General features: G+C 47.0%; 1 protein-coding gene across 1 annotated transcript; it reads left to right on the top strand.

Moving 5' to 3' along the window:
• Positions 1 to 3,122: 3,122 nt before the first annotated feature.
• iqub (IQ motif and ubiquitin domain containing) lies at positions 3,123 to 12,064 on the top strand (the record flags this gene model as incomplete). Its single annotated transcript, XM_079276180.1, has 16 exons — positions 3,123 to 3,270; positions 3,376 to 3,438; positions 3,544 to 3,606; positions 4,238 to 4,348; positions 4,448 to 4,558; positions 5,028 to 5,162; positions 5,612 to 5,779; positions 5,892 to 6,067; positions 8,653 to 8,811; positions 9,093 to 9,303; positions 9,382 to 9,557; positions 10,035 to 10,205; positions 10,762 to 10,938; positions 11,037 to 11,285; positions 11,411 to 11,596; positions 11,912 to 12,064. The coding sequence occupies 16 exons, from the start codon at positions 3,123 to 3,125 to the stop codon at positions 12,062 to 12,064; spliced, it is 2,457 nt and encodes an 818-aa protein (XP_079132306.1).
• Between the last annotated feature and the right edge of the window lie 360 nt (positions 12,065 to 12,424).

The raw sequence follows: 12,424 nt of genomic DNA, 5'->3' as shown, positions 1-12,424 counted from the left end.
GTCTCTTTGCTTCTGTGGATTTCCTCTGAACTCACCATTAGATAATGCTTCAACAGCACATTTAAAACACAGCATTTCAGAAACCTCAAAACACAGCCAGGAGACATGAAAGCAAACACCGCAGTAACGTTAACGCATCGCAGACCTGCAGCTGTTCATGTTATTGTGCCCTGTTCAAGTGAAGAACCTGCAGATGAACGCAGGAGACTCACCTGTGCGGCTCACGCGCTCCACCGACGGCGCGCAGGTTTTATTCTGAGGTGTGACCTCCTTTCAGATCGCTGGAGAACCAGCGGACTGATGATGATGATGCTGATGAAGCACAGTGAGGGGCGCGCTGCTCTTAAATAGAGCCGGGCTACGTGGCTATTGTGTCGCGCTAAGCCGGGTCTTTGCTGGCGTTTGGCGGGAGTCCCACAGTGTAGATCCACGAGCTTCCCGGGGCTCAGACTGCAGCACACAGCCAACAACCTCGCCATCTTGTTTTTGTATTCTTGTTTTTTTCCTCTGGAACGCAAAATGAAATGGGGTCTATTGTTTCCTCCGCGTCGTCTCTTCGGAGGGAACTTGTTGTGTAATTGTTTCCTGTGACTGGATTTGAATGCTCTGGTTTGGTGTTTCTCGCTGTTTGTGAATCTGGTTTTATTGGCTGTTCATGACTTCCATCAGCTGGATTTAAGTTGCTTTCTCTGCTTTCCACTCGTGTTACGGCTGCTTTACTGTCTGTCCTCTTCTCTACTTTTTAGTTTGGATGTTTTTAAGCTTTACTTATTGAGGAAAGCTTCGGTGAAATGACAAATCTCCCTCATTCAATATTAATATTAGACGATATATATCTACGACTGTATCACTTCTAACAGGAAACCAATGAAAATAAAATAACAGAAAGAATCTGTGCACATAAAAAGCAGCTAAAAATAACAGGAACTAACTGTTAAATAAACGTAGTGGAGTGAAACAGTCTTTGCAATAGTGGAAGATTTACTCATGTTACTGAGTAACGGTGTAAAAATACTCAGTTTCAAGTAAAATTCCTGCATTCAAAATCACTAAAGTACTAAAAGTAAAAGCACTAGACTGACCCATTAGTAACTGGATTATAATTATTAATGCATAAATGTTATCACTTTGACATTATCATCACATTATATTCTGCTAATTTAGCCTCTAATGATATGTCGTCATTTATTTGTTGATTTGTATTGTTTTGTATAGAAATTGAAGTACCATCAAATGGAAAATACTCAAGTAAAGTATCTTAAAACTGTAAAGTACTAGAGTAAATGTACACTGTGATAAAAACATGAATTAATTTGCTGCCGTTAAGTTTCAAGTAAAGTCAAATTGGATTTAATTTCAATTGTTTCAAATCATTATTTTGAGTTGACCGTAGCTTTGGTTGACATGACTGTACAACACTTGTTGCATCCACTAAGCAATACCAGTTGAAATGATACTTCTTATTATCATGCATTCTGTCCACTCGCTTTATTTAAAAAGAAGTCTTGACATTACTTTCCTTGTTAAAATAATCTAAACGTTTGTGTTGTTCCAGTGACCAGTGGGTGCCAAATAATTGTAATGACTTTCCACGCGCTGGTCATTCTGCATCACATACTACATCACATTATGTCATATTGTGTCTCATCGTGTTGTTTTGGACGTTTATTGTTGCAGCACATTCCTTCAGCATGATCACAATACTGACTGGCTCTACTAGCCGGTCAGGTCTCATAAACAGTGTGATGAGTGCTAACAGGACATCCAGACCCGTTACGTGTGACGGGTTTACACCAGCGGCGGTCCTCCGGGCTCGGCCCCTGCAGGCTCTGTGATCTCCGGGGAGCCAGCTGATATCCAGCTGCAGATTAGTGGAGCTTTCCAGGGGCCAGCGCGTCGCCTCCTCTGGCTCACGGACTGAAATAGCAGCGGTGCAGCTCAACATACAGCTCCCATACTGTCACTGTGCAGGGGGGGGGGGGGGGGGGGGGGTTGTTATCATCCAAACTGTTTGAAGATTTCATCTCACCAAACTTCAACAGTTGTATTTAACTACTTTTTCCACGACTGCTGATGGTATTTCTTCGGTGATGAGTTGATAAAAACACAACTTGGCTGCAGTGACATTTCAGGTCTTTTACTTTGACGGGGCCAAGCAGCGAATGCTTCCTCTGCTGAGTCAGCGTATAGTTTGGAGTCACTTATCAGCTCAGGAAGGTTGAAAAATGGTGAAAGGAAAGTTTGTAATTAGTTTTTTAATTCGGTTTTAAAAGAACTACTGGGATTTAAATGCCACACTTTAATATGATCCCGCGCACTGCATGTGGCACTATTATCTGTCAAGCAACACTGTATGCAATGCTAAAGCACATATTTAAAAATACAGATTTAAAAGGTTCAGCTGGTTCAGTTGAATTATTTTGTGGAAATCGTGTTTTTATTTCAGAAACAAGTCTTAGTTTTCCTTCGAGGACGAAAGCTGACTTGTCATCCGCTGTCATTGCCCTTGTTATTGTCTCCGCTCCCAGAACTTATTCATAATAATAATAATAATAATAATAATAATAACAATAACTTTATTTATATAACACTTTTAAAAACAAAGTTTACAAAGTTGCTGCTTTGTCAGTCTTTTGGCAGGTAAAGGTTAAACCATAATAAAACTAATAAAAATAAAATAAAACGCCTAAAACATTTAAAACACTTAAAATAAACTAAATGAATCACATTAAAACTACGTCCTCCCGTCTACCTTCTTATTGTAAAAAAAACCGTCTTTGAAGCAAAAATACAAAACATAAATCAATAAAAGAGAGCGGAGAGTGGTTGCTATACCAACGTGTAAACAAATTCTGGCGTTGCCTGGGAACCAAGCTGACGTTAAGAAGGACAGCGTTAGCTTCCGCTTTGCGAACTACAAAAAATGATGACAATGAAAGCAGATTAAAGGATTAAAGAAGAAGTTTAAACGAGTGACGGTGAACCGGTTCTCAGCGCGTCAACTGCTGGTTCTCACGGACTCCGCGTTCCGGAGGATTTACTGCTCGTTGTGTTGACTTCAGCTGACTGTGAACGGAGAGAGCTAACAAGCTAACAAGCTAACCTAGCGTTAGCCGGGAGCCATGTCGGAGCAAAGAGAAAACGTAGAAGAAGAAGAGGAGGAAGAGACAAACCTACAACCAGCCGGAGACGCTGCTGAGCAGCCGCCAGAGGGCGACAGAGAGCCGGGGAGAGATGGAGACGAGGAGCAGGCTGACAGGTCGACCACAGGTGAGTCCACTTTGATCACAGGTGAGTCCACTTTGACCACAGGTGAGTCCGCTTTGACCACAGGTGAGTCCACTTTGACCACAGGTGAGTCCGCTTTGACCACAGGTGAGTCCGCTTTGACCACAGGTGAGTCCGCTTTGACCACAGGTGAGTCCGCTTTGACCACAGGTGAGTCCGCTTTGACCACAGCTGAGTCCACTTTGATCACAGGTGAGTCCACTTTGATCACAGGTGAGTCCACTTTGATCACAGGTGAGTCCGCTTTGATCACAGGTGAGTCCACTTTGACCACAGGTGAGTCCACTTTGATCACAGGTGAGTCCACTTTGACCACAGGTGAGTCCACTTTGACCACAGGTGAGTCCACTTTGACCACAGGTGAGCAGTGGCGGCTGGTGTAACATGTTCTAGGTAGGGCTGTGCCACATCCAATCAATTTCAGCAAACATCCCAGAATGATTTAATGCAAAAAAAATGAAGGCAGAAGGAAAGGACCCAAGTGAGGGAAACAATTGAGGGATGCAATTAAGAGACTTGGGATGCACCCTTGGAGGAGCAGTGCTCGCGCTCACCTGTAGAGACTCGTCCAGACGGGCATTTTGGATCCAAGCTGAATCTATTGGAGGGCGCTGATTGGCTAAATTGTATGTCACTCATTTATATCTTTAAACAGCAATTGGCTAAACTGCTTCATAGACCCGCCTCTTTTGGGCAGTTTCTCCAGCGCCCAGATCTGCTGAGACGTGCACACGCAGAGAGGACGTGCAGGAAAAGCATATATTTACCGCAGATATCATATTTTACACATATTACTGGGTGATTCCATATTCACTCCCTAGCGCCCTCTATTGACCAGCCGCCACTGCAGGTGAGTGTACTTTGTCTGCTATCTTAAGTCTGGTATTTGTTGACAAGAGTCGTATGTATTAATATTCAGATGTGTCGTATATCTTTCTGGACTCTGCAGATGTGCTGGAGGCCGCAGAAGAAGCTGAAGCTCAGGCTGATCTGCCCGACGACACCGAGCAGCTCGGAGAGCCTCAGAGAACTGGAGAAGCTGGAAGCTCTACAGCAACAGGTGAGACGGGAGAGGTAGAACAAAAGAAAATGTAGAGTCGCTTTCACCTGCCGTTCTGATCTGTTTTACGTGAGAATCTTGACCACCTGGACTGAACAGATGTGCTGGAGACTGTGACGGAAGCTGAAACTCAGGCTGATCTGCCCGACGACACCGAGCAGCTCGGAGAGCCTCAGAGGAGAGACCGCGTTGGAGACTCCACGGCTACAGGTGAGACTCTGATCACAGGATACATTCTGTTGTTTTCTTTATCATCAGATTGTCTCACGAAGACTGATCTGTTGACAGTGTGACAATATCTCCCAAATCCCTTCGACACTTCATTAAACGTATGTGAATGCAGATCACGTTCATGTATTCTGGTGTGTGTGGATGAAGACGGTGAAGCACTGAAGCTGCTGTTTCTCGGTAAGCTGACACGGGAACGATACAACATGAGGACCAGAGTCTTGTGTCCAAGACAGCCGCTACAAAGACGTGTCATTAAATAACACACTCTAATGCAGTGGATGCACACTATGAATAAGCATAGTGTGGAAAGAGTTGATGCTTTTTTTAATGTTTGATGAAAAAGTCAACTTTAGTTGAAACAGAAAAGAAACTGTTGTGATCAAATCTAAAGTAAAGAAATGGACATATTTGAGGTAAACGCCGCGCCTGTCTGTCTGTGTGGTTGCAGTGAAGGTGGTGCTGGTTCCGGGCGGTCATGTGATGACGGTGGCCTTCGCCATCGGTCTCAGCGTCCAGGAGCTGAAGCTTCACCTCGCCGCGGAGCTCAGGGTCCCTGCAGAGGTGCTGCAGATCTCTCTGGACGGTACGATGTTTCATTCATTTCACCACCGTGTGAAAATACTCTCTTCCAAGTCAAAGTTCTGCTTTCAAAGTGCTCAGAAACAAAACCACTCTTGTGTCCACAGGGACCGCTGCAATACACATAAAGGACAGGACAGCTCCTGGTAGTAGCTCGCAGCAAAAGTACAAAAGCATTCTTCATGCAGAATGGCTCATATCAGAACGATATCATTGATATCATTTATTACGATGATTTAATGTCGCAGCTGTTAAAGGTGGAGCTCATTTTAATTACTTTATATATTTCCTATTAATAATCTGCAAAGTCAATACATTTGTCAAAAAATGAAGTAAAAAGTACAATATTTGCCAAGATGTAGTGAAGTGAAAGTATAAACTCAAGATGAAATGGAAATACTCCAGGACTTCATTGTACTTGAGTGCCTGTACTCGTGTCCCGTTGTGTTTCAGGGCGGGTGGTGGAGGAGCAGCGGAGGCTGATGGAGCTCGGCGTGCGGCCTCAAGGCTCCACCCGAATGGAGATGAGCTCCAGCGACCCGACCGCCCACCCGCTCCGCCCGCTGCGCCCCCCGGACCACGACAACATGCCGGACGTCATCACCGTCCGAGTGCAGACGGGTGAGAACAACACGTCGATTGAACTCGTGTGATGAATATAAACTTGAATTGTTTCCCAGCGTGACAGTAAAAGCAGAATATTTACTGAGCGCTGCCGCTCTGTGAGCTCCAGATCAGGGCGAGTTCCAGGAGGTGGTGGTGGAGATTGAGCGCCCCCCCCAGCAGAAGGCCTTCCTGGGCGGCTACAGACACCGGCTGACGGGGGCGGAGTACCACCACGCCGCCATCCAGACCTTAACCAAGAGGAGACCCCACAGAGGAGGGCCGGTCTTCAGCCGCGACACACAGGTACAGTCAGGTTCCAGGACGTGATGCATTGTTTATTGGACATAATTAAGTACAGATTAAAATGAATAAATAATCGAAAATTATGATTAGAAAGCTCATTAAAACGCATGAAACCACACGTGTGTGTGTGTGTGTGTGTGGGGTGCATTGAAAGGTCACTCATTCCTGCAGAACAGCGTTGTCGTTGAGAGCGTGACTTCATGTGTAAATTAAAGAATGTAATCACAAAGTGAAGAAGAGGAGCGTGAACCAGGCGTCACGGTCACACCTCTGACTGTGTTCTGCATTCATTTATCCACATCGAGGAAAGACACCAACAGGATTAAATAAACAACGTTCACGTCAAACCCACATATGTGTGTTTCACTTGGCTCTTCAGATTGATTTCACCACCTCCATGCATTCTCATTCCTATGAAGAATCCCCGTGCAGAGACATGAGACCTCCAGAGAGACGTTTCATCACACGTGTTCACACACATTCATCTCCAACGTTTGATCGGTTTAAATGAACGTGTGGAACGGTGGTTGCTGCCTGAGTCACTCATCTTCTCAGAAACAAAGCCGCGACCGTGTGACAAAACAAACGACGACAGACGAGCGCTCTCAGGAGAGAATGTGTCTTTTCTTCTGCGTTAAAACAGAACAAACAGCTGGAGCTGATGTTGCTTTTCAAAGTACATTCCTGTCTTTATTCCTCGACACTCGAGTCTACTGGATTGGGAAGCAGGTGTTTTCTTTCACACGTTCTTACTAAACACGAACCAGCGATTTACTAAATCAGTTTGCATCATTAAAACTTGTAAAAATGTGTAGAAACCTCGACGGACAAGGCCAGATTTTAAACTCCAAACTACTTTGACAGTCGGGAGGAAATATCCGTGGTGTGATGTGTTTGAGATGGGGTGAGACTGATTTCTCTGAACAATCAACGATGTGGCTCTCTGACAGTCAGATATTGATTTGTGTCAGAAACTGCGATGAGCTGATTTGCAGTTGGAGCACTTCCACTGTGTGGTTCCTCACACGGCTGCTGGAACGGATCCAGTGGAGACTGGTCTGATTCTTATTGGGGCCAGAGACTGAACATTGTTAAGAAGATGAACTGCGTGTTTGTTTACACGTGTATTTCTCACTAGTTTGCACATGTTGCTGCTGTGTAAAGATAGACTGCTAATTAGACTTTGCACAACTGAGTATTTAAATATTAACGACACCCGGCTGTAATATAATGCAAGGTGAAGCTAATTACAACCGAGCGCTGATTAAGACATTTTTCGGCGACCAGAATGTTCGTTTCATGAAGTGAGAACACAACGTGAAGGATTCAAGTTCTGAGACAAAAACACAGACGACTCCCAGACCGTGTGGCTGCGACCTGTCAATCACCGTGTAGCCCCGCCCTAAAGCATCCCCTGCTTTATGGTCTGTGTGACTCTAAATGGAGCATAATGTACTAAATGAACATCATGCTGTATTGAAGAAGACTTGAAACTAGAGATTGAGACATAAACTCATGTTTACAATGTTTACTGAGGGAATAAATCAAGAGAGAAGTAGAGTCATTTTCTATAGACTTCCAGAGGAGTCGCCCCCTGGTGGACACTAGAGAGAATGCAGGTTGAACGTGAATCAGTTTTTCGATACTTCTTCATCAAAAGTCTGTCCGTCCTGTATTTCACTTTTTAGTTTTCTGTTTGAATAAATCTCCTCAACCTGAATCCTAATCGTCGCGCTAGCTTCATCACGGCAGACATTTTGAAAAGCACGAGTCGAGAGAGAGCTCTGTCATCAATGAAAGGTCAAACTCTAACTTCTTCTTCTGACTGGATGTTTCTCACAGCGATGCTCTCCGCGGGGGATTCAATGTCTCTTTTGGTTGCTCGTCATGTCTGGTGTTGGATGTATTATATCGTGACATATGATAAACCTCCCAGCTAAATGCATGTAACGTATGCGCACTGTCCTTTTGGACTCTCTGAGATGATTCCAGACTTTTGAAAGGTCAGCGGTAATTAAAGGTTCGGCCGAGACTTTCGCTCGAGCGTCATCAATCTGTGTCACAAGCCGGAGAAATGTAAAATGTTGGTCACCGGCTCATCCGGCCTCCGGTGAACCTCAATTAACAGCCTGAAGGCCGACACCTGAGCCGCGGCCTCGCCTGCTTCCGTTACGCAGCTCATCCGTATCCAGCGACCGGGATACAAATCCAGTAACCTCGGTAACATCTTCACTGTTTCTGACCTTGTTCTCCAGCACGTTGGAAGTGACACGCCAGCGATTAAAACAGAACGCCGCCGTCGTCTGTTTTGAGCAGGTTTTTCCCGCCATTTAAAAAATGGACACTCATTTCAGCGGGTAAAGGGTATGAATTGATTGGTGTGTTGATATCGTGTGTGTCCCGCTTTGGACGTTGATCGGCTGTCTCCATCTTGTGTGGCGAGGATTGGACCGACATCAGGGACCACGACGGGAATCGGACCTGGACTTTGTGGCGCTGTCCATGACAATCTCACAAAACTTTTGATTTTCAATATTTCTCTTTTTTTAAACTTTGCATGTATTCTGTGTCTCCGTCTCTGTCAGACGGTCGACGTGAAGTCTCAGGTCCAGCAGTGTCCGGTGGACGTCGCCACCCAGATGACCGCGACCGGCTGCTACGTCTCCGCCATGAACGACAAGCTGGTCGCTGCACACGGCGGCTACGTCACCGCCGACGAGCATCACGACTCGAGGCTGAGAGCTGTGGGTGAACACTGAGTTTGATTGTGATTACAATGCATGATGTCTTTTTATTAACATATGATAATATATATACGTATATATATATATATATATACGTATATATATATATATACGTATATATATATATGTATATAAACGTATGTATATGTGGAGCATTTGTGCTGATAGAGTGCTGCAGGAATGAGTCTTAACACCCAGGCCTGAGTCAGCATTATTGCACCTCCGGTTCCTCTGTTTGAGCTTAGCTTGCCTGCTCTCCTCCTCTCTTGTCACCCACCCAGGTGATCCGTCTGCAGTCGTTCACGCGGCGCTGGCTGGCCCGGCAGGCGGTGGACCGGCTGCGGAGGGACCGGGACCGGCGGCTGGCCTGGCAGGAGCTGCAGGAGAGGAGGAGGAGGGAGGAGAAGGAGGAGCAGCTGAGAAACCAACGCCACCGCTGGATGAACCCACAGAGGAGGGAGGACTTCAACCTGCTGTACCGCGCCCTGGAGAGTGTGTGTGTGTGTGTGCGTGTGTGTGTGTGTGTGTGTCATAAAACCAGCGTTCTCTAACTGTGAGTGTGTTGTTCAGCGTGGAGGCTGGAGGAGGACCAGCGGATCAACTCGTCCCTGCGAGGAGCCGAGAGGAAGGCCGCTCTGTGCGCGCTGCTGGAGAAGGAGACGCAGCTCATCGCCGACATCGGACTCCATCGCATCGCCGCCCACAACAACAACTACCAGCAAACCGTCGGGAACTTCCTGGACAAGGTCAGAGGTCACTGCTCTCCCGGCTCTCTCAACTGTTCTGATGTTCCATTAGATATGCGCTTTTAAATAACCTCTGTGTTGGATTGTGGGTTAATATATTCAGTAGAGTTACAATTAAAACATCAAATGTCAGAGATTAGTAGTGTTAAAAAGTGAGGGTAGTAGTACTGGGGCAGTAGTTGTAGTAGTGGTTGTAGTATGGAGGAGGAGGAGGAGGAGGAGGAGGAGGAGATGTTGTGGTAGTAGTAGTAACGGGAGTAGTCATAGGATTGTTGATAATAACACTTGCAGTAGTAACAGTTGTCTCGTCAGGTGTAGCAGCAGTGTTAGCAGTACTGACAGCAGTAGTACTAACAGCAGTATTTTTAGCAGCAGTGTTAGCAGTACTGACAGCAGTAGTACTAACAGCAGTATTTTTAGCAGCAGTGTTAGCAGTACTGACAGCAGTAGTACTAACAGTGTGGTGCTGTGTTTCAGTCTGCGGCTCCTCATCGGTGGCGAGCGGCGGACGGTCGGCCGCTCGAGATGGACAGTCAACACACCAGCAGAGCCAGAGAGCTGAGAGAACTGTACAACAACATCAGCCGGTCCTCTGTGAGCCAGGAGCAGAGACTCCACGTCGCCATGACACTCAAACACACCGTCAAGGTACCACACACACACACACACACACACACACACACACACACACACACACACACACACACACACACACCGTCAAGGTACCACGCACGCACACACACACACACACACACACACACACCGTCAAGGTAACACACACACACACACACACACACACACACACACACCGTCAAGGTACTACACGCACACACACACACACACACACACGCACACACACACACACACACACACACACACACACACACACCGTCAAGGTACCACGCACGCACACACACACACACACACACACACACACCGTCAAGGTAACACACACACACACACACACACACACACACACACACCGTCAAGGTACTACACGCACACACACACACACACACGCGCACACACACACACACCGTCAAGGTACTACACGCACACACACACACACACACACACACACACACACACCGTCAAGGTAACACACACACACACACACCGTCAAGGTACCACACACAATACGTCACAACACTACAGTGTCTGTAGCGTATCTGTTATTGTTGGTGTCGCGTTGTTTTTATTTTAGGAGCATGAGTGTCAGCTGACCCGGGACCTCGTGGATTTGATTGACAGAGAGATGGACCTGATGACTCGGGGGGTGAAGGCAGCCAGTCTGGAGGGGCTGAGGAAGAGGATCTCCACTCTGTTCCTCCAGTACATCAAAACACCAGCGTTCAACCCTGAGGCGGCCAAGCTGCTGAAGGTGAGCCGAGAGCCCCGCTGAGACCGTGAACGTTGGACGCCCTTTTGGCGATAAAATGCTTTCAGATATTTCCATATACTCTTAAAATCCTCCCCCAGGTTCCCCAGAATCCCTCTCAGCTGAAGAACATCATGTTCCTCTGCCGCGGCTGTCATCGCTACCTGCTCTCCTCCGACTTCAGGCCGTCCGCCAGCGACTGTCTGAGCGGTCGGTGCTGCAGCTGCACCGACCTCGACAACATAGCGAGATCCCGGCAGGACTTCTCCCGCTACAAGGACATCCTGAGGAGGCTGAGAGCCGACGAGCAGCGGCTCAACGGGGAGGCCAAGATCCCCTTCCTGTTGCAGGTTCACGTGTTTGTCACTTTGATTGATCCCGCTCTCCTGCCGGGAGTCTTGCTGTTTCCTGCAACCTTTTTTGCCGTGATGATTTCAAAGTGCAGGTTACCGAAACCCCGAGTGTGTCCTCTCAGGTGGAGGACTTGCGGTACCTGGTTGAGGTGGTCTGGGCGTCGCGCTCGGCCCTCCACGCCAGCAGCGACCTCTACAACCTGGTGTTTGTCCGCTGGGAGCGCCGGACGGACTGGAGCCCCTGGAACTGCATCCTGCTGTCCAAAGAAGAGACTTCAGCTCACCTGGAGGTGGAAGACGTCCACAAGGTCTGTCCGTGGAGACACACACACACACACACACACACACACACACTCAGTGCAGTTAAACTCAGCAGCTTATAGTTCAACTGCTGCCGACATGCGTAGGAGGCAAGTTATTGTGGCTGTAGATGTATTTCTTTATGGACGTGGCTTTGTGCACACGGCCCTTCACCAAACCAGAAGTAGAGGTCTCTGGTTCCTCTTCAAAAGGAAAGGTCATAAATGTAACCTCTCAAAGAGGCCGAGTGACCTCTCCACGTCGGCCCTTTGTCTCGTCTTCAGCCTGTTACATCAACCTCTCCCTCCTGTCTGTGTGTTCAGGCGTACGAGGCCACATTCATCCTCTGGATCGAACACAAACACAGGCTGGCTCGGTGCCACTTCAGCCAGATCCCCGTCATGGCGGAGCACCTGGGCCCTCCGCCGTCGACGGGCAAGCGTGCCGTCGACGGCCTGCCGGCCTCAGCTCGTTGAGAAGCACCCCGAGCGCTTCCTCTCTCCCGTCACCCGTTTACTCCCTCGCTCATATTGTCTGTCAGTTTCAAAAAGGTCTTTTGTCCAAAATCTAAAATAAAGTTCATGACTGTTTTATTCCTGGTTTTAACTCCTCAAATCAATTTCTGTTCAGGTGCTTTTATTTTGAAAGTGGGATGTAGTGTCCTGAGTAAATCCTAAAAAAAACACTTTACGAACCTTTTTCGTAGACTTAAACAGAACATGAAAATAATTATTCATTGTTGTTTTCTCACTCATTGGGTATAAATATCCTCATGTCGCTCATTGAGCTTTCATTCCGATCTTTCATTCGTTTTGTTGTTTTGAATTAGTTGAGTT

Source organism: Melanostigma gelatinosum (genome assembly GCF_949748355.1).
Source record: "Melanostigma gelatinosum genome assembly, chromosome: 1".
Lineage (NCBI taxonomy): Eukaryota > Metazoa > Chordata > Actinopteri > Perciformes > Zoarcidae > Melanostigma > Melanostigma gelatinosum.
The sequence above is the reverse complement of the archived record's forward strand: the minus strand, read 5'-3'. Positions and strand labels throughout refer to the sequence as shown.